General features: G+C 32.9%; 1 protein-coding gene across 2 annotated transcripts in view; it reads right to left on the reverse strand.

The window, feature by feature from the left end:
- The window catches only part of LOC106085140 (uncharacterized), a 194,788-nt gene extending 172,815 nt beyond the window's left edge, over positions 1-21,973 (reverse strand). The window contains exons 1-3 of one of the 2 annotated variants that reach the window (XM_059368331.1): positions 21,642-21,973; positions 18,121-18,466; positions 17,413-17,764 (exon numbers count right to left, since the gene is read on the reverse strand). In XM_059368331.1, the coding sequence (XP_059224314.1) occupies positions 17,413-17,764; positions 18,121-18,310 (542 nt within the window). In that variant the 5' untranslated portion in view covers positions 18,311-18,466; positions 21,642-21,973. Of the gene's footprint in view, positions 1-17,412; positions 17,765-18,120; positions 18,467-20,913; positions 21,357-21,641 lie in introns of those variants that run through there. The other variant, XM_059368330.1, reaches the window with a different exon arrangement.
- Between the last annotated feature and the right edge of the window lie 5,644 nt (positions 21,974-27,617).

The raw sequence follows: 27,617 nt of genomic DNA on the forward strand, positions 1-27,617 counted from the left end.
GTTAGTAACACCTCGAAATATTGATATGCGACTCCATTAAGTATATATCTGGGGTTTCAATAAGAGCGCTACAAACGTTTTTTAAATTAAATTCTTGATCCCCTAGAGGGCGTAAATCTCAACCAATTTATCTGCACAATAACTTCTTTTATGCCTTTCAATAACTCTGCTCAGAATGATCAAAATCGGTCCATATCTAGAGTTGACCGATGGGTAAATACCCAAAAGGTATTTACCCGGTAAATTGGGCAAATACCCGGATATTTACCTATATATACCCGAAAGCTGGGTATTTATGATTTTGCAGATATCTTGGGTATAAAAACAATTTCCAAACAATTATTGAGAATTTTGTATTGTTTGTATATGAACCTGACCCTCTGATCTCATAAAATCGGAATTTTGTTATATATAGCCGCTATATAGAGCGATCTCCAGACTTAAAAGTCTCGAGAAAATAAATCCGATTTCGATGAAATTTGGCACAGTAAGTTCTGGTAGACCTCTACCCATTTCTGTGAAGTGTGGTCCAGATCGCACCATATTTTGATATAGCTGCCCTATTAACAGACCCCCCGATCTCCCGATATAGGGTATTAAGGCCATAAAAGATCCATTTAATACCCGATTTACGGTGAAAATTTACACAGTGAGTTGTGGTAGACCCCTACCCATTCCCAACAAATGTGATCCAGATCGGATCTATTTGGATATAGCTGTCGTAAAGACCGATCTCCCGAAAATATAAATGGACATTTTTCATCCGATTTCGATGAAATTTGGCACATTGGCACAATTTTTTTGAATGTGGTCCAGATCGGACCCTATTTGGATATAGCATCCATAAAGACCGATCTTCCGGTATAGGGTATTGAGCTCACAAGAGGAACATTTTTTATCCGATTTCGATTCAATTTGGCACAGTTAGTTTTGGTAGACCCTACCCAGTCTTGTTAAATATGGTTTAGATTGGATCATATTTGAATATAGCTGCGATATAGACCGATCTCCCGGTATTGAGTCCATAAAAGTCGTATTTTTCATCCGATTTTGATGAAATTTGAAAAAGTGAGGTTTGGTACCTCTACACCTTTGTGTTGAATATCGTCCAGATAGGGCCATAATTGGATATAGCTGCCATATAGACTCTGAGCCTATGAAAGGAGCATTTTTAATCCGATTTTGATGAAATTTGCAACAGTGAATTTTGATGGGACTTTTTCAAATTTCATCAAAATCGGATGAAAAATACGACTTTTATGGACTCAATATCCTATGTCGTCCTATCCTATCCTATGAGTAGTCGTATGTTATGGAAATATATGAAAATAGTTTTCAAAAACGAAAACAAGGTGAATCATCATCAGCGAAAGCACCCTCAAAACGCCCACAATTGTTTTGCTGCTGCTGGCTGGGGCACTTTTCCGGTGCTGGAGAAAACAAAATATCATGCTCATTCTCATGGATGGGATGAGATATACTAAATCCATACATCCAGAGGCAGTCATTGTCATCACTAGTTGTTGTCACACAATGTTTTGTTTTTTTGTTTTATTTTGTATGTTTCACGCAACTAAATGCCAATGTACTAGAGAAAGAGACTAAAAACAAATATCAAATGTTTCTAAAATTAACTTAGTGTTGTCATATCAACAGTAGCAACAACAACAACGACAACTCAAAACTAAATAAGTGAACCTGAAGGCAAGCAGGGGTAAGAGTAGCAACAACTACAGGCATTATGAACAACTGTTGTCACATCATCGCCATCATCATCATCATCATAGCCATCACTACAGCTACCCCATCACATGGTCAATTGTTGTCATTCCATAGGAAAAGTTAGCTGGGCGCTTGTTTTGCGACTTTGTTTCAGTTGCTGTTTTATTTTTACATGATGATTGTAGTTGGTTTTTGTATGTTTCACTCGAATGGGTATAGGATTTCGAATCTATGACAATCAAATGATGAAGTGTTTTGTATTCGTAGAACAAAACCAAAAAAGTCGCCATTTTCGGAGAAGTTACATTTGTTTTAATGTTGTTATTCTATAAAGGACATAAATATTCTATTCTGAAGCACATACACGTGCTCCGGGATATTGACAGATATTTTGGGGATAAGGGTGTGAGCAAACTCATTGAGTGCCAATTGGCGAAAGATATTTTTGATTAGGTAATTTTTTGGAGAAGGTAATAAAAGGCAAAACTCTCACAGCCAGAAAATAATGGCAATAAAGACTATGAAACTTTAACTCAATATACAAAAGTTGTTATAACAAACTTTGAGCGGTTACAACATGCCAATGTAAAACTAATTTTGCTACATTGTTAAATAAATTTTGTATTGTGGCATAAGGAAATGTGTTATATATTTAGTATTTTTTGTTATATGATAATGATTCCTAACCAACCAGCAAGTTTTTCGTTATGTAGTCAAGTTTATGCTGCAATAAATCCCTACAAGCAAAAAATTGTCATTAATCTGATTTTCCATTTAATGGTATTTACTTAACTTAAAGAAATGTCATTATCTGCTTTGCAGATGTCATAGGAAATGACTGTCCCCCTAAAAATATGCTACAATAGTAAGGCACATTCCAAATGTGTATTTTTAACTTGTTCGTAAGTACTTAACTAAAATGTTGGTTATAACCCTCAACTAGAACCGGTGAATGAACGTATGAAGGATATTGTGATAATCCAATTATTGAAGATTGCTATTGGAATTCCATTGAGGCCATTTGAAGAGCATTGAATACAAATGTGCAATGAAAAGAAAATTCATAGGGAAATCTCTAGAAAATTCATAGACACACAACATACACGGAAAAGAATTGTTACCACAATAAACAAGTATGAACAAGTATGAAGTTCAGCCAGAATGAATCTTAATAACCAATCACCATGAACATAGTATCAAAACTTTTGGGGGGAAATTTCAAGCAAATCGGACAACAATTACGGATTCTAGGGGCTCAAGATCTCAAATCGACAGATGGGTTAATATGGGAGCTATATTAGGTTATAGGCCGATTTGGACCATACTTACAACGGACGTTGGAGGTCGTGTCAGAACACTACATGCAGAATATCAGCCAAGTTGAACAACAACAACGGCTTCCAGGAGCTCATGATTTCAAATCGGGAGTTCGATTTATATGGCAACTTTATAAGATTTTTACCAGATTTCGACCATACTTGGCAAGACTGTAAAAAGTTATAGCATAACACAACATTATGCCATATCAGATGCAATTTGCGCCCTCTAGAGGCTCAAGAAGTCTAATCTGAGGATGGGTTTATATGGGAGCTATATCAGGTTATAGACCGATTTAGACCATACTCGACATGGCTGTTGGAAGTTATAGCAAAACGTAAAGTGCAAAATTTCAGCCATATCGGATAGAAATTACACCCTCCAGAGGCTCAAGAAGTCAAAGATCGGAGAAAGGTTTATATGGCAGCTATATCCGATTATTAACCGATTTCGACTATATTCGATGCGACTGTTAAAAGTTATGGCGGAACACTACATGCAAAATGTCAGCCAAATTGGATAATAAAAGCGTCCTCTAGAGGCTGAAGAAGTCAAAACGGGAGATCGGTTTATATGACAGCTATAGATCAGATTATCAACCGATTTCGACCATACTTGGAACGACTGTTAAAAGTTATAGCATAACACTACATGCGAAATTTGAGCCAAATCAGATGAAACCAACGCCCTCTAGAGGCTCAAGAAGTCAAATCTGAGGATCGGTTTATATAGAAGCTATATCAGGTTATAGACCGATTTGGACCATACGTGACATAGCTATTGGAAGTCACGACAAAACGCAAAGAGCAAAATTTCAGCCATATCGGATAGTTATTGCGCCCTCTAGAGGCTCATGAAGTCAAAACGGAGATCGGTTTATATGGCAGCTACATCAGATTATTAAACGATTTCGACCACACTTGGTACGACTTTCAAAAGTTATAGCTAAGAACAACATGCAAAATTTCAGTCAAATTAGCTGAGAATTGCCCCTTCTAGAGGCTCAAGAAGTCAAATCTGAGGATCGGTTTACTTGGGAGCTATATCTGGTTATAGACCGGTTAAGACTATACTTTCTACGGAAGTTAGAGGTCGTAGCAGAACACTAAGTGCAAAATTTCAGCCAAATCGGATAACAAAATAGGCTTTCATGGGCTGTAGTTCTCAAATTGGGAGTTCGGTTTATATGGTCTCAGGTTTTCAACCGATTTGGGCCATACTTAACTCGCCTGTTGGAAGTTATAGTAATACGTGAAGTGCAAAATTTTGCCAAATGGGTTAATAATTGTGCCCTCGAGAGTCTCAAGAAGTCAAATCTGAGAATAGGTTTACATGGGAGCTATATCAGATTATGGACCGATTTGGACCATACTAGGCATGACTGTTGGAAGTTATAGCAAAGCACTACATGTGAAAATTCAGCCAAAATCAAATGAAAATTGCGCCCTCTAGAGGCTCAAAAAGTCAAATCTAAGGATCGGATCATATGAGAGCTATATCAAGTTATAATCTGATTTTAACCATACTTGGCACGACTATTAAAAATCATAGCAAATGGGAACGTGCAAAATTTCAGCCAAATCGGATAATAATTGAACCCTCTAGAGGTTCAAGAAGTCAAATCTGAGGATCAGTTTATATGGGAGCTCTATCAGATTATAGACCGATTTGGGCCACACTTTCTACGGACGTTTGAGGTAGTATGAGAACACTACGCGCAAAATATCAGCCAAATCAGATGATTATAGACCGATTTGGACCATACTTGGCATGGCTATTTTATGGAGTTATAGCAAAATGTAACGTGCCAATTTTCAGGTTTATAGGGGAGCTTTATCAGGTGTTTATGGGAACTTTATCAGTGTGTTGTGAATTTATAGCAGAACGTAACGTGCCAATTTTCAGGTTTATATGGGAGCTTTATCAGATTATAAGGCGATTTGGACCTATCTCACAACGGACGTTGGAGGTCGTATCCGAAGGCTCAAGATCACAAATCGGGAGCTCGGTTTATATGGGAGCTATATCATATTATAGACCTATTCGAACCATATTAGGTTATAGGCCAATTCGTACCATACATGCCACGATTGTTGGAAGTCATAAAAGAACATTACGTGCAAAATTTCAGGTCAATCGGCCAACAAGTTGTCAAGTCGAAGGACCACTTTGTATGGGATCTAGACTGTTTAAGGGGTGGACGATTTTGGGGGTGGGTGGTCTACCAAATACTTGGCCCCAAAGTGGATATACAATTTTTGTTCTACTTCCAAATACCTCTTATTTTAACTTAATTTTGCCATGGTCGGTAAATATTTCCCGCTAGGAAGTGTATGAAGGGAGGAGTGCCCCCTTAACACTTGATTTATAATAAGTTTGCCCCTGGTCCCTAATGGAATGTTCATGGGCAAATTTGCATAAACGGAATTATAGATAGCTCCCCATCCGAAATCAGAAATTTTCAAATTTTATTTTTATCAAACATTTTCTTAGAAATTTGTTCTTACCGTTTTAACAAAAAAATAAAATTAATTTATAGGAAATTTATAAAAACTTTATTCGTACTGAATTTTTGTCAAAATTTTATTTTTAAAGAGATTTAGTCAAAATTAAATTTTCTTAATGTTATTTTTATAAGAATTATTGACAAAAATAATTTTTTATACATTTTTCTTTGTTTTTTTCTGTAAAATATATTTTCAAAATTGCCTTAAATTGAAAATTTTTCAAAATTTTTTTATAGAAAATTTTGTAAATTTTTTTTTTCCTAAGGAAAATTTTGTCAACATTTTTTTCTATAGAAAATTTTGTCAAAATTTTTTCTATAAAAAATTTTGTCAATAATTTTTCTATGGAAAATTTTGTCAATAATTTTTCTATAGAAAATTTTGTCAAAATTGTTTCTATAGAAAATGTTGTCAACATTTTATTGAAAATATTGTAAAATTTTTTTTCCTATGGAAAATTTTGTCAAAATTTTTTCTATAGAAAATTTTGTAAAAATTTTTTTCCTATGGAAAATTGTGTCAACATTTTTTTCTATAAAAAATTTTGTCATAATTTTTTTTCTATAGAAACTTTTTCTATTGAAAATTTGGCTTTTAATATTTTTGTTTTCTTTTTCTTTTTAATTTGAATTTTAAATTTTTCTATTAAATTTTTAAAATTTTTTACTACATTTGCAAAGTTTAATCTCTGTTTTTAATTGTCTAAAAAATATCTCCCTATGCATTTCTCTCAATGTTTTCTTTTTTGAAGGCTAGCCTTCATTCCTTTCCACTAAGAAGAGAAATAACTAGGTTTGTGTGTGTGTGTTTGTATGTGTATAGGCAAAGAGTATTATAACGGGTATTTGGCAAAAACTTACCTTTACAGATACTTAGTTGTGGCAAATGACAACAGTGCCAAAATGTTTCAAAAAAGCGGTGAGCGAGAGAAAGAGAGTAGATTGTCAAATGAGGATGAGATGCATATACACGCACAAACATATGATAATCTAATGAGATATTTGTTATTTTTTTATACACACATGGTGGGATATTAAAAATGTAAGCAGCATGTATCTATTTGGGCATGTACATGCATATGTACGTATGTATGTATACTCTTGTATTTGTTTTCTTAAGTTATACCTTATCGATATGACTTAAAGGTGTACGATTTTGTTGTTGTTGTTTTTTTTATGAAATCGAAAGATTATCGAGATGACATTTGGAGTCATAGTTTCGAGATGGAACACAAAGATTACATAATTATTAATAGTATTTGTTAAACTTTATATATTTTTTTTAAATTTCGAGAGGATTTTAAAGGTTTTGGGATAGATAAGCTTTATTTTAGTTTAAATTTTAGTTGAGCACTTTAAGCTTTTCTAAACATTTAGAGAAGAGAGTGTGTTTATTTTTTTTTTCTTTTGATAGATACAAATTTTTAGAACTTTAAATGTAATGGAGTTAAAATTTTCTTTTATAAAAAAATCAACAGGAAGACCGGTTGTTATTTTTTGTTTTTTATTTTTAATATTTTATTTTTTTTTGTTTTATTTCGTTTTTTGTTTAAATGATTTTATTTTTTGTTCTTTTTTATTATTTTATGTATGATGTGTTCTACACTGAAAATGTTCCGAAACTGATTGCCGATTATGACACTGGCTTTTCTGTTGCAAAAATTTCCCAGCAGCAGCAGCAACAGCAAAAAACACACAACTCAAGAAGGTTCTCTGCTGCTCTTCTTCTTCTTGTATGAATGGATGGATGATAGTATACTTAGTGTGTATATGACTAGCAGCAAAGCACAGCTCTTTCTCAACCAGAGCCTGCCACCACCATGACACAGTATGAGCAGCAAAAGTAACAGAGTAAAAAACAACAACAAAAACAAGTAACGCTCACAATGGAAATGTCAACTGTAATACAGTGAGTTGTAGAAGAGTGTTACGAGTCAAAAACAAGCAAAGCTTACAAGAGAGACTGAGACTGAGAGTGTAAATAATATTTTTGAATATTCTAAAGCCAAGAATCTTCAGAAAAATATGTCTTAGACAAATTTGTATAAAAAAATAATTTTCAAAAGTACACCCTCGCGTTTAATCAAATACACTGAGAGAAAAATATTTCAAAACAAAACAAATATCCCCTGATCTTTTTAATGGGAAATTTAGTAGTAGTAGTAGGGCACTGGAGACTATTCTAGGTATCCGCTCCATAGACATACAGTTTAAGAGTGAGGCAGCCACTGCGGCACTTTTTTTGAAAAATTTTGAGAAAATTACTTTTTGAGATGATTTTCACATTTTTAGATAAATTATTTCATTTACTACATCTCTCTTATGACATCTCTCCTTTTAAAAAGGATTCAAAAATCAAAAAATTTAAAACGATATTCCGATTGAAATCAAAATTTCCCCAAAACTTTTCTATAACAAAAAATTCCCGCAAAATTTTAATAAAAATCAAACTTTGTAAAATTTTGAAAGGAAAATTTTCCAAAAAATTTCAATTTAGAAATTTTCAAAAAAATTTCTTACAGCACAAATTCTCATAAAAATTTCCATTAGCTTTTTATTTTTAAATAATTTTTATGTATCTGTAAATCATATTATGTACGTCTTGCAATAAAAACTGAATTTTTAAAAGTTTTAGAAATTGCCTCTAAAATTATTTTTGACAAATTTTTTATTAAATTTTTAACAGTTATTTTCGAAGAACTCAAAAAATTTTTCATTTTTAGTTTACTTTTGTTTATTTTATTTCATTTGATTTTACTTGATTTTATTTTATATGTAGATTAGTTTACTCGACCTTTTTTAATTAAAAGCAACAAAGTAGTTTTATTTTATTTTGCACCATTTTATTTTATTTCATTTTATTCTATTTTTTTATTTTTTTTTATTTAATTTTATTTTATTTTATTTCTTTTTTTAAAACTAATTTTTTGCCTTATTAAGATCTTGCTATACAACTCTTCTGTACACGACTGTCACGGTGTTTAGCAAATCACCATACACACACCAAATACAAAAGAAGATTTACATGAAACAATGAAACGAAAAGCACCCCATTTAAACAAATACAAAGATGTAAGCAACAACACAAATAACTCAGTGCTGCATCAAGCTGTAACATAGAAATTTGCAAACTCTGCTGCTTTTAGCTGAAAGCGTAACTCTTAAGCTTCCAATACTATGCAGCATGATGTACTCTCTTAAAATGAGAACGCTTCAATACACCAAGCTTTGTGACATATTAATAACAGAACAAATTCTCTCTCGTTTTCCCTTTACTACATCTCTCTTGTGTGTTATTGGGCTACTGCTGTTTACCGGTCTCATTTCTAAACAAATGTTGTTGTTGTTTATTTTGCATATACGAGTATTCACACAAAATCATGTGTTGTCTACATCTTACTTCGTTTTTTTGCCCACTTCCCACAAAGACATTTGTTGTTATTACAAAAATAACAATAACATTCCAAAAAAAGGGGGTGTTTTAGCAAAACAACAAACACAAAGCGCGCATGTCATGGGTGCTGGGTACTGTGTGTTGTGTGTTAAGCACCAAGGGTGTGTGCGAGATGAAATGAGATTTTGCAAAAACACAAACCATGAATAAAACTCATATGCAATGTCATTGCTTGGTTTCTATCATTTATGTTAATGTGTGGGTGTTAAGTTTAAATGAATGAAAGCCCCCTGCATACATTCTATAATAATGATGTTGTTGATGATGATGATGATGATGAGGTAAGCAAATTTCTTCGAGTGTAATTGTGGGGTTTGTAGTATTGCATGCATATTCTCATGGTTGGTTGCTTGACTGGCTGGTACCACAAGGCGTATGACTACTTTGTTGGTTATACGTACATACTATGTATAAACGACATTCATTCAATAGTTTGGGTTTGAGGTAGATAGTATTCAAGCTCAATGAAAAAAGGGTAATGGGGTGGCAAACGCTGTGAAAAGCATGACAGACACCTCACTTTACATTGTGGTTAATTGTCGTTGTTTCTCTAACATTTCAGATGTGTAATTTGCAATGAGTTTTAGTTTTATTTTTGTGTTTTTTTGGTTATAGATTTTTTTTGACATTTGCGTTTTTACGTAAGCTTCTCCTACAACTGTGGAGTTGTAGTAAGTCTTTTTTTTTGGTATTATCGTTCGATTTACTTGCATCATGATTAATTGTTGGGTAATTATTTATTTTGGGTTCTTAATTGGCAAAATAAAATTAGAGAGAAAAGGAAACAAATATTTATATATAGGAATTGGTTATTGCAACGTCATGGAAAAGGCAATATTTCGACCTACATAAAAGCAGGGCTGACACAAGAATTTTTTATAAAAATCAAATATCAACCAATTAATTATCGACAATAATTTTTGTCAATAATAAATTGGTTATTGACAATTTTTTTTTGAGCAAAATTTTGTAAAAGTAAATTTTTGAAAACAAACCTCTTAAAAACCCATTTTTTATAAAAAACTCATTTTGAAAAATTTTTAATACAAATTAAATTTTTACAAATTTCTATAAAAATAAAATTTTATCAAAATATTCTATAAAAATTCAATTTTGACAAAATATTCCATAAAAAGTTAATTTTGATAAAATATTTTATAAAAATTAAATTTTCAAAAAATTTTTTTAAAATATTAAATTTTTACCAAATATTTTATAAAAATTATATTTTGAAACATTTTTTATAAAAATTAAATATTTACAAAATTTTCTATAAAAATTTAATTTTGGCAAACTATATTTCGAAAAAATTTTCTAAAAATTAAATCTTGAAAAAAATTTCAATAGAGGTAAAATTTTGGCAAAATTTATAGAAATAGAGTTTTGACAAATATGTAAATTTTGACAATATATTCCATAAAAATTTAATTTTGACAAAGTATTTTATAAAAATTTAATTTTCACCAAATTTTTTAAAAACATTTTCATTCAATTTTTTATAAAAATTAAATTTTGACAAACTATATTTTGGAAAAAAAAAATTCTATAAAAATTAAATCTTAAAAAAAATTTCAATAAAAATAAATTTTTCTATAGAAATAAAATTTTGCAAATCTTTTTATAAAATTAATTTTTTATGAAATTTTCTTTAAAAACTAAATTTTGATATTTTATTTTTTAATAAATTAAATTTTGATAAATTTTTTTATAAAAATTCAATATTGACAAAATTTTTTATAAATTTATAATTCTGACTAAATTTTCTATAAGAAATTAAATTTTGACTAAATTTTTTACAAAAATTTTTAAAAAAAATTAAACTTTGACAACATTCTCTTTTTTTGAAATTTTGAAAAAATTTTCTACAAAAATTTTATTTTGACATTTTCTGTAAAAATTAAATTTTGAAAAAAATTTCTATAAAAATTAAATTTTGACAAAATTTTTCTAAAAATTTTATTTTGACATAAAAACTAAATTTTGACAAAATTTTCTACAAAAATTTTAAATTTTGACAAATTTTTTTTAGGAATAAAATTTTGACAAAATTTGTCTAATAATTTATAAAAATTAAATTTGTATAAATTTTTTATAAAAATTAATTATTTTGTATAAAGTTAATTTTGCCAAACCTTTTTAAAAAAAATTACATTTTGACTAAATTTTCTATAAAAATTAAATTTTAATTTTCAATAAAAATTAAATTTTTATAAAGTTTTGTCAAAATTACACCAATTTTCAAAAAGCCAGATCTCAGAGATGGGTGCACCGATTTAAGCAACATTTGTATGTCACCACGAAATTGATATAAAACTTTGGGGTGAAATAACCTAGGGGGGCGCCCCATCCCAAAATCCATCCGAACGGACATGTTTACCGATTGGGACAATATGGGTATGAAATGAAAGGTATTTAACAGTAGAGGGCGAACTTGAAATAAAAATGACACCCTTAGTGTCGGTGGGGTTCCCCCAACCCAAAAAAAACACAACAGGAAATTTTTACCGCTTTGGGCAATATGGGTATCAAATGAAAGGTATTTAAAAGTAGAGAACACATCCGACATAAAAATGTATTCCTTGGTGTCTGAGGGACCTCCCAACCCCCAAAAGCCACCACCACCACCAGCACATATTTACCGATTGGGACAATATGGTACTCAAATGAAAGGTATTTTGGAGTTAAAAACGAATATGGTATTAAACATTGGGTCCAAGTATCTAGGAGGCAGCCTCGGGCCCGATGGACCGATCGATGCAATATGGAACTCAAATGAAAAGTATTTGAGAGAAGAGTATGAATATTATATTTAAAATTGGGTCTAAGTACCTAGGGAGCTATCTCAAGCCCAAAACCGATCCAAAAGTACTGCCAAAAATATGGTGTCGAAAAGTAGATCCGAGTACCTAGGACGTCGCCCAAGTGTACCGCCCAAAATGAAAAGTGAACCGATAGGGACAATATAGGACTCCAATGAATTCGGGAGAGGAGTATGAATATGATATTTTACATTGGATCCAAGTATATAGGGAGCCGCCCCAGGCCTAAAACCGCCCCAAAAGTACTGTCAAAATCAAAGTGGAACGATCGGGACAATATGGAACTCAAATGAAAGGGTTTCGGGAGTGGAATACGATTATGGTGTCAAAAATTGGATCCAAGTATCTAAGGCGTCAACCCAAGAGTACCGCCCAAAGTAAAAAATGGGCGGATCGGAACAATATAGGACTCCAATGAAAGGCATTCAGGAGTAGAGTATCAATATGGTATTTAAAATTGGATTCAAGTATCTAGAGTACCGTCCCAAGTCCAAAACCGGCACAAAAGTAGTGCCCAAAATCAAAGTGGACCGATCGGAACAATATGGGATTTAAATGAAAGGTATTCGGGAGAAGAATAAGAATATGATGTCAAAAATTTAATCCAAGTGCTTTGGGCGCCGCCCCAGGAGTAGTGCCCAAAATCGAAGTAGACCGATCGGGACAATATGGGAATCCAAAGAAAGGTATTTGAGAGTAGTGTACGGGTATGATCACTGAATTTTAAAAATTGGGTGTAACTACTAAGCGTGCCGCCCCAAAACCGTCTTAAGTGGGCATATAAGACAAACACGATACTATGGGACTCAAATAAGAGGTATTCGCGAGTAGACTACGAAAATGGTATTACAAATCAGGTTCAAGTGATAGTAGGTTGCCTACCCCTCAACACACCTTCCAAAATGTAAATATTTGTCAATCCTGGCTATATGGTGTTGAATAAAAGGTATTTGGTAGTAGATAAATAAATTTTACTGGGGAGATACACATGGTAGTAAGTAAGAAACTTATTTTTCGTGTGGTGTAAATAAAGAAGCAACAGAGGGTGTCGGGTACTGCTATATTCATATTTCAATCAAAGTTTTTATAAAAATCAAATTTTTACACATTTTTTTTTTTATAATACATTCTTTTTAAAATGTTTCAAAAATGTCAGTTTTCTAAATTCATTAAAATCAAATTTTGACACAATTTTTTATAATAATAAATTTTTTTCCAAATGTTTCAAAAAAATTAAATTTGACAAAATTTTCACTTAAAATAAACATTAATCAAATTTTCTACAAAAATTTAATTTGGAAAATTTTATTAACAAAAATTAGCCTTGAAAACGTTTTCTATAAAAACCATCATTTGATTTTTTTTTTTTATAAAATCCATTTTCAAAAAAAAAAACAAATTTTGACTTAGTTTCGAAGAAAAATAATTTCGACCATTTTTTCTATAAAAACATTGCTTTTTTTTGTCTATTACAAAATTTTTATTTCCACCTCATATGTCACAAAAAGCCCCCAATAGCTATCTCACTAATTGTATTAACATCAACATCACATTTAAATTTCCGTTGATTTCAAACGAATACAAAATACCAGCAAGTTTAAAGCGCCATCTCACCCCCTTTAACATTTGGCTCATAATAACTATCAAAGGCAAACCGGTATTCAACCGACAGAGGGACAAGAATTTAATCCTATTTCGAAATAGCCAGTCAACAAAAAATATTTAAAGCGGCTTATTTACACGCCGATGTTTATAACAGAAGGAAGTGTAAAGAAAAAAATGTCCACATTATGACACATGGTGGCTGTTGTGCAACACATGATAAAACACGCAACGCATCCACCATTATTTAAACCAACATAATGCATGCAACTCTGTACGAGTAAGTGTGAACTTTAAGAGATAAAAATGATAAACAGACAAAAACAAGCAAAGAAAAACAAAAAATCGAGAGTACAAAATTTAGAATAATATTTATACGAAATTAAATTTTTGGAGAAATTTTCTTTGAAAATCAATTTTTTTAACCAAATTTTATATAAAAAACAATTTTTTTTAAAAAATTAAAATTATTTATAAAAATATTATTGCGAATTAAATTTCTACGAAAAAATTCATGATTATTGAAAATTGTTTGAGAAACTTCCAACACCAATTAGAATCACGTAAATTAAACGTTCTTTACTCAAATACTTTCACAAAAAATTAGATAAAGTCATTCGAGATAGTGAATTTGACTGAAAATGCCAACTCAATGTTTATAAAAATTTAATTTGTATAAAATCTAGAGTTTAGCATATTGGTTAGTCAAACGTAACGTAACATCTACATACCTATATAACCCATTCCAAATGGCACACATACCCGCATAATGTAAAAAATCGAAATACAGGGAGACGGTTTCATTGTCTGCGATAATGGAATGATGATTATCAATTACCTTCAATTAGTGTAACGTAAAATTAATTGTTATTATAATATTGGGTTGCCCAAAAAGTAATTGCGGATTTTTCATATAGTCGGCGTTGACAAATTTGTCCACAGCTTGTAACTCTGTAATTGCATTCTTTCTTCTGTCAGTTATCAGCTGTTACTTTTAGCTTGCTTTAGAAAAAAAGTGTAAAAAAAGTATATTTGATTAAAGTTCATTCTAAGTTTTATTAAAAATGCATTTACTTTCTTTTAAAAAATCCGCAATTACTTTTTGGGCAACCCAATAGTTAACAGAAACATGAGAAATGTTTTTTGAACTTGAATATAACGTTGTTGTTTATTAAAAAAATTTTAAATTTTCCATTCTCCTTGTCTAATTTCCGCCAACTTCCATCCCATATATTAATTTTTTATATATCCAAAAGCTCATATTAACATCAATTAGTCAAACGGTAACGTAGATTTCCCAAACTTATTATTTCAAAAACAAAATCATGTTTTATACCAGTTCAGTGATAAATATGCCAATCTTATCATAAACAAAAACTTGTGATATGTGAGATTTCTAAATTTGTACAAAAGGTAACGTAACATTTAATACGTTTTGTTTTATATATGCACCCATAGATTATATATGAAATATCAAAATTATAAATTCAAAAACACAGCAAAATGTGCAACTTACAAGTTTATAAAGTAACCTTAATTAATCAAATGTATTATTAATTAGTCAAACGTATCATTAATTAGACAAACGTATTATTAACTTGGTTGTTTATAGAAATAATTCTACCACCTGCCTAAAGCTTATCATTAATCTCGTCTTTTTTCAGCCCACTCCCATATTTCTCTGTAGCAAAAAGTCAATATTGGCATCAATTAGTCTAACGTTACGTTAACGTAGCTTTCTGAAATTTATTATATTCCAAACAGATTTATGTTCTACACTGATCAGTTGTACATATACAAATCTTATCTTTAACCAAAACTTGAGATATGTGAAATTTCCAAATTTTTACAAAAGGTAACGTGACATTGAATACGTGTTGTTTTATATATGCACCCACATATTATATATTAAATATTAAAATTATATATTAAAAACACAGCAAAATATGCAACTTACAAGTTTATAAGGTAACATTAGTTCGCCAAACGTAACATTAATTATTCAAACGTTATATTCATTACTCAAACGTAACATTAATTACTCAAACGTAACACATATCAGTCAAACGTAACTTTTACATGTTAGTTGATCTAAATAATTTTATCAGCTAACCAAAGCTTTCCCTTAAACTCGTTTTTCTTCAGCCAACTTTCATATTTCTCTATAGCAAGAAGTCAATATTAGCATCAATTAGTCTAACGTAACGTTACACTAATGAAATGTATTTTAATAACATCATAATTAAGTTTTGAATTAAGTCTTGTTGTTTTTGTTGAAGCCACATTTTCATATGGAGGTGGCGATCCTCGTTTAGCCCCTATAGGTAAGCAAGCTCGTTCCTGTCCAAAGGACCGATCTCCGCGGGAATGAGATGGCCATTGGTTATTTAAAGGCACCATATCGAGCTTCAGAGGCACTCAGAATTTGTGCAAGACACACATTATTGAAAGCACCTTCAATGTCAAGAAATGCTACTATTGTATATTCCTTGACAGCGAGAGAACCCTCTATGTAGCCTAAGGTATGTTTCTATCAACCTCTCAAGAATCTTCAGCATAAAGGACGACAGACTAATAGGACGAAAATCTTTCGCTTTCGTTTGATAAGGTTTTTTTGCTTTCGGAAAGAAAATTACCTTTGTGTACCTCCATCCCCCAGGTATATATGACATGCTGATACAAGCAGAATATATCTCCCTAAACCAAGGAACCAGTCTATCAGACACAGCTTGTAATTTAACTATTGATACATCATCAGGGCCGGACAATCGCTTTCGGGAAATGTGTATCAACGAGTAATTCTAGTGTTTCCTCACTAGACATTGTTCACACATTCTCTGTCTTCTGAATATATATACCCCACCGTAATAGGCCTCGAGGACTGAAACAGATTTATCCTCCACAGAGCTGCAGAATTCTACCCAGAATTTGTTCTGAGCCTTTCTCAGCTCGCCCTTATATTTTCTTAGCTCAGCCTTATAGATGTCCCAATCGTGTGGTGCTCCTGTGCTTTTTGCTCTGTTGAAGAGTTTTCTGCAGCCCTTCCTTCGACCAACTAGTTCTGGGGTCCACCATGGCGGTCGCTGTTTGCCCCTTGGCGTGGCACTAGGGCATGCTGACACAAGCGAATCATTCAGAGTCTTCGTGATCCGTGATAATATCAATAAGTCTAACGTAACGGTAAGCTGGCCATATGGCATTCGTTTTATTAAGAACAAACCCTATTTTTAGACATATAAAGGATATAAAACCCGTTTTTTAATATTTATGAAAACACATCTAATGTTCTCAAATTACAAACTTTGATCAGTTATTTAAGGAAACGTAACGTTGACGTTGACGCTTAACTAGTAAGCGATGCTTTTTATTATCCTCGTATTATTTTCACCACATTCTCTGTTCTGTTTTTTTTATAGCTAAAGGTCATGTTAGCATCAATTAGTCGAACGTAACGTTGGAGAAGCTCTATGAAATTCAGTATTTAGAACAGAAAAAAATTTAATATATACCAATAATATAGAAACCCACGCTATCATTTACAGAAGCATGTAAAATATATATAACTAACACATTTCAAAAATATAATTAGTCAAACGTAACGTTAACGTCTAGGTTGATTTAAATAATTTTATCCTGTTTGCTAAAGATTTTTCATTACCTTTTTTTATTTTCTCCACCTACCCTTCTGGGTAAGTATTTATGTGACTAAAATGCCATGTGCACATGTCAAATAGTCGAACGTAACGTTAAGTTAACTATAGGTAATTAATTTGATTTAGAACAAACTCAAGTTGTTTAATTACCCGCGTTAAATGCAGTTTGTCATCATTAAAAAAAAAACTTGTGGTGTGATTAATTTACTAGCTTTTATAAGGTAATTAGTTAAACGTAACCTTGCGCGGCGGCAGTTTTAATTAATTGTACCCAAATAGCTGGTTAAATTGTTATCACTTTGTCTCTTATTTTTTTCTTATTCTAAAATTATCACTTACCTCTCTGCACTCAACGTTCGAAAACCCATCGATGCTGATGTCACTTTAAACGTTTGCTTAAGCAGCGAACCAATGCCCTTTTTGTTCGCTCCATTTTCATTGTAATTTGCCTCATCATCTGTGGGTATCCTTAGAACCGGTATCTGATGATGTATGACTTTTTTATTCGGTTTAAACATTGTCTGCGAATCGGTATAGGCACGCATTCGAGGCATTTCGGTGACTTGAGCCTTGCGATGTAACTTTTTGCGATTGCGTACACCAAAGCACAGATTGTCAATGGACTTGTGACGTTTTTTGTCAAGTGATGGATTTGATCCGGTGGAACTGGAGGCTTCGCTTTGGTCGAGAGCTACAACGAAAGAATGAATCTATGATGTATTGGGGTGTATTGCAAGTAATATAAAATAATTAATAAAATATATTAATTGAAAAAAAAAACAACGAACTTGAAGTGTTAGGAAGTATAAAAGGGAAATTAAAAAAAAATACAAAATCGCAAAAAAGCAAGTAAAATAAAAAAAATAAACAAAATAATAAAAAAAATTAAAAATAGAAAATTTAAGATAATTTAAATAAAAATAATAATTTTTTTAAAACAATTTTTCCTTGAGCCTTTGCGAAAAATTGTCTTCACTGCGTATTAGTAAAAATTTTTTAGATTTAAGTAAACCAAGTCAAACATTTGTGTTATTTTTCTCAACTTACACAACTCACTAACAGAGCTTAAATCCGGTGTTGAAGCCATCGAACGTGATGATTCATTTCCAGGCATTGGTGAAGCGCTACGCTCTCTTAGTTTATGTTTATGTCTATGTGCTGATAGGGCAGGCGATGCCTTACTGACATAAAAATCCTCTTCATTTACCGTAAGAAATTGTTTATTTTGATAACTCATTTCGAAAGTTGGTAATATTTAATTTGTTTATGAGAAAGAGTGTTTCTTTTGTTCAAGAGTTTTCTTAAAAAAACGTTCGCTTTTTGTAACCTTTTAAAATTTTTTTTTTATCTTTATACTGGCAGTATAAAATCTTTTCTAAATATTAAAAGTTAGCTAAATGAAAAAAAAAATCATAAAAATTCCATTTCCAGTTCATAAGTCTTCAAAAGAGTCTATTACACCCATGATATATATAATTTAGAAAATTTCAAAAAATCTTTAACATTTAAGGAATAATGGAGTAATTAGTCTAACGTAACGTGGTTATTGATTTAATTAATTTAAACCAGTTAGCTGAAGTTTCCGCATACTTTCATCTCAAATGTTAAGGGGCCTCCTTTTTATGGCCGAGTCTGAACGGCGTGCCGCAAAGCGACACCTCTTGGGTAGAAATCTTAACATGGCAAAGTACCTCACAAATGTCGCCAAAACAGGAGAAAATTTCTCACATATCTATGAGTACTGTCCGATTCAAATTTAATCTCAAATGTTAAGGGGCCTCCTTTTTATGGCCGAGTCTGAACGGCGTGCCGCAATGTGACACCTCTTTGGAGAGAATTCTTTACATGGCAAAATACCTCACAAATGTCGCTAGCATTAGGGAGGCATAACCACCGCTGAAAATATATTATCTGATGTTCATGCCAGTATTCGAACCCGGACATTCAGTGTCATAGGCAGACATGCTACCCTCTACGCTGCGGTGACTTCCTCTTCTTCTCTTATTTTCTTCTTTCCTCTTCTCTCCATGTTTTCCATAGCAAAAATGCCACTTTAACATCAATTAATCGAACGTAACGTGTACGTAGCTATCTGAAAATTTTTGCATTTGGGCAAAATCATGTTTTATACTTACCGGTAATAAAAACACCAAAACTATCCTGAACTAAAACTTGTGATATGTTTAACTTGCAAGTTTTTTATTATGTAGTTACTCAAACGTAACGTTATTAAGAAGATGATTTAATAGTTTGTGTCAAAAGTGTCATAAGGCTATGTATTTTTTTCATCGATGACTCAAGAAAATCTGAACTTTCATCTACCCACAAGCTTTTTGGGAAAAAAACCTGCTCTGTCAAGATTTGATAATATAATTAGTCAAACGCAAAACGGATCACGCACATAACGCTACGTTCTTTTTTTCACCCATGGCTAATGAAAATCTGAAGTTAATTACATCTTCCCACGAAAGTTGTTTGGAAAAATCTTCTCTAAAAATTAATGATAGAATAATTAGTCTAACATAACGTGGATTTCGATCGATACCTCTTTGGGGAGAAATCTTTACATGTCAAAATATCTCTCAAATGTCGCCAGCATTAGGAGGGCATAACCGCCGGTGAAAATAAAATTTTCTGATGTTCTCACCAGTATTCGAACCCAGACATGTAGTGTCATAGGCGGACATGCTACCCTCCCTCTTCTCTCATTTGCTTCGTTCCTCTTCTCTCTAATATTTTTCATAGCAAAAACATCGATTAATCGAACGTAACGTTTACGTAGCTATCTGAAAATTTTTGCATTTGAGCAAATTACTTATCAGTAATATAAACACCAAACCTATCCTTAACCAAAACTTGTGACATGTTTTACTTACAAGATTTTATTAGGTAGTTAGTCAAACGTAACACTATTTAAGCGGATTTAATAATTTGTCCCAAAAGTAGCTCACGCATATAAGCCTTCGTCCGTTTTTTTCACCGATTACAAAAGAAAATCTTAAATTAATTTCATCTATCCAAAAAAATGAAAAATGAGGCATCATAGGGAAAAACTACCAAATTTTGCCAAATATTGCCAATATCTTGTTTTCTTTAATACTTAGCGCTCCAAATTGAATAGATTCGGAAAGAGAGAGGTCCACTTGCCCACTATTTCCCAGTTAGCCACAGTGGGCCGTTTACTCTGAAAAATGGGGCATCATAAGGAAAAATGGCCAAAATGTTCGCATAAATGCCCAAAATCTTGGTTTCTTTAATACTTAGGGATCCAAATTGAATTAATTCGGAAAGAGAGCGGTTCATATTATAGTTTCTGTTTTGCTTTTAGCCCACTATTTCCCAGTTAGCCACAGTGGGTCATTTACTCTGAGTGAGGCATCATAAGGAAAAACTACCAAATTTTGCCAAATATTGCCAATATCTTGTTTTCTTTGATACTTAGGGCTCCAAATTCGGAAAGAGAGCGGTTCATATTATATTTCCTGTTTTGCTTTTAGCCCACTATTTCCCAGTTAGCCACAGTGGGTCATTTACTCTGAAAAATGGGGCATCATAAGGAAAAATTACCAAATTTTCCCATAAATGGCCAATATCTTGGTTTCTTTAACACTTAGGGCTACAAATCGAATAGATTCGGAAAGAGCGTAGTCCATATGATATTTCCTGTAAATAGTTTTAGCCCACCATTTCCTTATTGACCACAATGTGTCTATTTCTTCTATTGAGTGTTGAATTAAATTCGACATCCATATTTCCTTTACGACTTGTATTTTATTGAGAAAGGTCATCGCGCGCTTCTTCCATTCCATCGACGAAGCTCATTTTTGGCTCAATGGGTACCTTAATAAGCAGAATTGTCGATTTAGGAGTGAAGATCAACCAGAAGCATTGCAAGAGCTACCAATGCATCCAAAAGAAGTCACAGTTTGGTGCTGTTTATGGGCCGGTGGAATCATTGGACCGTACTTCTTCAAAGATGATGCAAATCATAACGTAACTATGAATGGTGAACACTATCGTGAGATGATATCCACCTTTTCCTTTTTGTTTCATTTTTTTAAGGATTTACTACTTAATATTGGTGATTTTTTACAGTTTAAAATTTTTTTGAGTTTGTGATATTTTTGTCTGCTCTCGCCTTCTTTGTTATTCTTATAATCTTTATGGAATTTCACAAGTAATTTTGGAATTAATTTTAAAAGTTTCCGTATTATTTTTTTTTGTTTCTTTTTTGAATTTTTTAAAATCTTTTAAAGTTTTTATTCACTCATCTCTTTCTTAATTTGGTTGATTTTTTTAAACTTTTGCTATTTGAAAATTTTTTAAAATTTTTTTTTATTATTTTTTTTTTTTGTTTGTCTGTTTCCGCTCACTTATTTTAAAAATTTTCACTAGATTTTTTCAATCATCAGGTCAATTCTTGTATTTTTTTTGTTATATATTATTCACTCTAATATGATTTTTGTTAATTTTTTAAACCGTTTCTAATTTTTTTTAAGTTTTGCTTTTTTTTTTGAATTTTATGTTCACTCATCTCTTTTTTATTTCTTGATTCACTTTTGAATTACTTTTCCTTGTAATTTCCGATTTGGTTTATTGTGTCAAAACTCAATTTCCGCTTCCCATTTTTTAGGGTTAATGGTTTTTGGAGAATAATTTTATATATTTTTTCTTCTTCTCTCCTTTTATAAGGGTTTTTATTTCTTATGGCTTTTTTTCTATTGATTTCTGTTTTTTTTTTTTAAATTTTATTTTCTTTCAGCACAATTTTTAAAACTGTTGTCAGTTCATGTAAATGTTATGAGCAACTATAAACCGTATGGGCCATGAAAATCCTTCGCGAGCATGCACAAGCCTCTTACCAACATACCTCAAAACAAAAGTCAAACGCGGCAGCGTTCAAAGTTGATAATGTCTGGGTTTATCTTTTCGTTTTTTTTTTGTTTTTTTGGTGGTGGGGGAGGGTCTTTGCTAGTCTCATTCGTAACATTAGTGGCTGCGAATGAGTGTCTTTTTGTTTTGCAACATTATATGACTGTGACCGCCACTTGCCACACGTTGTATCAATGGATGAATTGGATAACCACAAAAACAAACAACACTTACAGAAGACGCAAAGCATAGACTATAGGCAGGAGCTAACACCTCCCTCCCTCTCTTTCTCTTGACCTTTACTAGTGGTGATTAGTGATGATGTTGATGGGGTTGTCTTTGTTTATGTTACACACATAGCGCCACAAATCGAACTAAAATAAAACTAAAATGTCAAAGTAGATAAAAACGCAAAAATCAAAAGAAAACTAAAATACCAATGTAAGAAGAACAAAAAACCAGCTTCTATGCCAAGAGGACCTTGGACACTTTTTAAATAGTTTGCTTAGTAGCGATTTTGTCTGGTGTTTCATACCAGACAAAATCGCTAGTAACAACAACAAAAAAAAACACCATCAGCGAAGGCAGACAACAGAGCCTCCAAGCAAAAGTAAATATCACACACACACACACACACACTTTGAAATAGACCTCCACTCGCCTATGTTTCAAAACAACAACTGGCCAAAAATTCAAATGAAAGCCCTAAGCAAATTGGAAAATTCCTCTAAAGAGGTTTGAACAAGCTGCCAAACTAATTTCAATAGTTTTCCTATAATGTGCTGACTTCAAATTAATTTCCTACTCACCAAAACTCCATTAGAAACCCCCAACGCCCACCCTATAATTAAATAAACTTTTGTCCTCCAACAAAGGTTAATGTCAAAACAATAAACAAAGTATATATTTACCCCAATTGCTGCCAAATAAAAACTGTTTTTGTTATCAAAGGTGTCTGGTGTGATAGTTGAGCCTATTTTTGGTAAGGCTCAAATCAACATCAAATCGAAAACCATAATTTTACGATAAATCATATCATAGACGTTAATTTTTTTTAAATTTCTGTTAATAGCCCTGCAAATTGATTTTATAACCTCAAAAGAATTCTTTATTTCATTCTATAACTAAGCGTTTGCCAATTTAGTTTACATAAGTTCCGTTATGAAACTCCATTTCAAAATTTCCATACCCATCTCTCACACAAACACACCCACCATCTCAGCTTAAATGGTTTCTTGAATTTAACCACCTCTCTGCCTATTCACCACCCTTAAAGGAAATTCAATCAATGGCAAAAAAAAAACCATGGCCCACATTTACTTTACATAATTGCTTTTCGTTTCTTCCTTTTCTTCTTTTTTTATACCTGGCAAAATTCAAAATGCTGCTTAGCCTTTGTATACATGTATTTATATTCTGCATACATACCTATACATATTTTTAAATAATCACTGATAATTTATTGATTACTTTGTGCCGCCGTTTATTTTAATTAGTTGTGTTGGGTCAGCCTAAAAGTATGCTTTAGATTTATTGTTACAACATTATAGGGATTGCAGCTAGGGATTTTTTTTACAATGGGGAAGTGAAATAAAAGAAAATTAACAAAAAAAACCAAGAAAATCAAGAAAATATTATATAAAAAATATTAAAATTAATTACGTTAAAAAAATAAAAATTTATAAAAAATTCTAAGTGTTGCGCTTTGTTTGTTTATCTGTCCCGCATAGTCTTGAATACTGCTGAGGTTCCTCAAATTTTCACAAAACGTGGAGTTCTGACCCATACGAAGGGGAAGGGCCCTCCCTCACGCCATATTTTGGAGTTGACTGCACCGGTTTAAGCGAAATATTGTTTGCACACTTATGATAATCTAAAAACACGAAATTGGCATACAACTTTAACCCTAGTACTGACTTCATTCGCAGCGAAAATGCCTATTAAATTATTGCGAAATCCGACGGACTATATTATTCGCCAGAACACAAGCTAAAGTCAAACAACAATAAACAACAAAGACAACAGTTTTAAAGCAGAGTTGATTGGAGCCCACTTCGTCAGCATTTCATTGCATTGGCAATTATTTGACTTAAATTCTTTTTCAAAAATTGTGACCTATTACGACAAAAAAATTCTTGCAGAGCGAAATAACTCAACGATATAAACAAGAATCCACATAGATGGACAGACATACTACGAAAATCGTACAATAGGAACATAAATATTTCAATGTGTTGCCAACGTAATAATGATTGGTATAAAATGGTGTTGGTTGAAAAATCTATCATGCAATCTCTACATGGGGTTGTGAACAGTAATGCCAACAATTTATCAGCAAAAAGCGTAACCAAAATTGTAAAAAGCATAAAAAAGAGTAAAATTTTGTGTAAAAAAACAGTATAAAAGCCTTAACTTAAATTTCGGTAATTTTTGGACATTTTTGTTTATAGGTGCATAATTTTAACGAAAAATATTTGCTATCGTAGCTTGGAAGGAGACAGAAAACCCAGAAAATTACAAGAGAACGAATTGGCGCAAAATAATGGGGCGTCCCCATTGAATGTTTTTCTTTTGACCGTCCAGCTGTTGATTTGGTTGACCTATCAGATCGTCGAGACTCAAGTACTGGATTGCCCTCAGAAAACTGTTTCAGTTGAAATTTTCCTTTCGTAAATGTTGACGAAATTGGTTATTTATTCAGCCGTTAAAAACTTCTTCTCGAAGAGGTGTCGTTAAGCTGCGTTTTGTTTAGAGAACATTCAAGCTTACAAAAAGGGTAAAAAGAGCTAACTAGAAATGTAAAAAGCGTCCACTTAGTGACTTTTTTTGGTTTGGCACTAGGTGGTAACTTTTCGGCGTTTTGGTGACCTAAAAAGCACCAAATCTAGTGGGAAAAGCACTAAGTTGGCATCGCTGATTGGGAAATGTCTTTTTGCACCTATTATCATAAGTTATTTGTGCTAGTTGGCACTTGTTACCAAACATTTACAATATGATGGTCAAGTCAAGCTAGGGGAAGATTGAAGAAGGTACTACTGCCACAACAAAATGTCTTCATTGTATGACATCGATACGATTTTACTAAAATTTCAGCTTTTTATGCTATGTGATACAGAAAGAGATACATTGCAAGGCCACTGCTACCACAAATGGATATAAAGAACAGAAGACCAAAGTTCAAAACTACTGCTTATCTCACAGGTCCTTAAAGGCAAAATAATAACTATCACAAGTTCCAATACGAAACATGTGTGGCCTTATGCACAACATTTTTAAAGCCATCGAATTCATTGTCCATTTTTTATAAGGATCAAAAGGATATGCAAACAAATTTCATATTAATGTAGGTGTTAGTTGATAACCATATGTCCATAGCCCATTATAGACAATGACTTAACACTTTGTTTAAGGTCACACTCAGCATTATCAACTAACTTGACAGACAGACCGACCTTTAAGTGCCAAACCAAAAATAATCCAGGATAATAAAAGCAAAACAAAATGAGGCAAACTTGTGGAGACCAAAAGTATGAACTCCATTCACGGCCAATAGAGTCATTGTCCTAATGAAATGTCCATTATCAAGATAAAGTATGTGTATATTTATTGCTTGAACTTTCAGAACTAATGTAGGCATACATACGTTGTATTTATATCGATATTTATCAACTCAAATAGCTTTTGGGAGTCAGTGGTACCCTAAAAGTTTACACATATGTTAATATAAATATCTTCCTTGACTTTGATGGGACATTGTCATTTCCGCCTCATTTATTCTAGGTCACAATGTGTAAATAAAAAACTATATATAAAAATACAAGAAAATGTTGACAGCTTGTAATACAATACAACAAACCCTTACATGCAAGGTCAACAAATAGGAAATTAAAAAGAAAAAAGAAAAATAAATAAATATGGGTAGCTTTAAGGAGAACAGAAAATTTGGTTTACTTTTCTATAGGAAATTTTGTCAAAATTTCATTTCCGTAAAAATATTTTTCAAAATTTCATTTCCATACAGGGGATGCCTGAACGAGTTCTTTTTGAACTCGAGGCATGTCCCGAACGAGTACCGCCACGTAAAACCAGCCAGTCATGGTGGTCACCGGAGTTGAAGGGGCTCCGGAGGAAGAGTAGAAGGCTTTTAAATAGGCCAAGAGAGAGAACACGGCAGAGGCCTGGGACGAGCCTCGCGACCCCCTTGGCAAGTTCAAAAAGGAGACGAAGAAGGCGAAGAGTTCTTGCGCGAAATTCTGTGGGGAATTGGAAAGCACTTGTGAGGCATCTTGGTTGAACAATTATCTATTGGGTTGCCCAAAAATTAATTGCGGATTTTTCATATAGTCGGCGTTGACAAATTTTTTCACAGCTTGTGACTCTGTAATTGCATTCTTTCTTCTGTAAGTTATCAGCTGTTACTTTTAGCTTGCTTTAGAAAAAAAGTGTAAAAAAAGTATATTTGATTAAAGTTCATTCTAAATTTTAAAAAATCCGCAATTACTTTTTGGGCAACCCAATATTATCACATCTGCATTTCGTATAATCTTCTCCAACAGGATATTAGAGAGATCACACGATAGACTGTCTCCTTGTCTGAAACCTCGTTTGGTATTTAATGGTTCGGAGAGGTTTTTTCCTATTCTTACTGAGGAACAGTCTTATTAATTTTGCAGGGATACCAAACTCAGACATGGCTTGAAGTACCTTTGAACGTAAAGGGGTATCGAAAGCGGCTTTGTAGCCAACAAAGAGATGGTAGGTGTTGATTTGTCCTTCTCGGGTCGTTTCCAGGATTTGGCGCAGTGTGAATATCTGTTGGATTTACCAGGTCTAAAGCCGCATTGATAGGGTCCAATTATCTCATTGACTTTAGGTTTTAATCTTTCACACACTACGCTCGAGAGTATCTAGTGTACGCTGGGGAGAAGACTTATTTCTCTGTAGTTGGCACATTCCGTCTTGTCTATCGTCTTCTTATGTACGGGACATAGTATGCTGAGGTTCCAATCATCGAGTATGCGTTCGTCTAGCCAGATTGCTCGGATAAACTGATGCATACGCCTTATCAGCGTGTCGCCTCCGGTCTTAAATAGTTCAGAGGGTAACCCATCGGCTCCTGCTGTATTGTCTTGTCTCATTCAGGAGGTAAACATTCTATACCATCATCATTGATTAGTTCTGCGGTATCCTCTTCGCCGCCAACGTCGGACACTAGCAGTTGGGTAAAATGTTCTTTCCATATCCTCAGCATGCTATTTGGTGCCTGCACCAAAGCCATCGGTTTGATGTTTAATTCTTTGGTAGAATTTTCGGACTTCAGTCTGACTCCTGTACATCTCAATTCGCTCACACTGCTGAGGCATCTAGGTTGCGCAAAGTGCTCTTGAAGGATCGCATCACACCTAGCTCCCTGAGAAGGGAGGACGGGACTTACACCGAGAGTGGCAAGGAGACGATGACACTTTTGATGGAGGCGCATTCCCAAGGCGGCCAGGAATAGGACGACGACCAAGATATCGCAATACCTACATATGCGGCCTTAACGAATGACTTCATCAGGGACATTGTTGACAAGGAGAAGATAGTGTGACAGTCCGCACTTTCCGGTCATTACAGGCGGCCGTACCTGACGGAATTATTAGAGGACGAGAAAGGCGAAGAGGAGTTCCTGG

This window comes from Stomoxys calcitrans, chromosome 4, assembly GCF_963082655.1.
Source record: "Stomoxys calcitrans chromosome 4, idStoCalc2.1, whole genome shotgun sequence".
NCBI lineage: Eukaryota > Metazoa > Arthropoda > Insecta > Diptera > Muscidae > Stomoxys > Stomoxys calcitrans.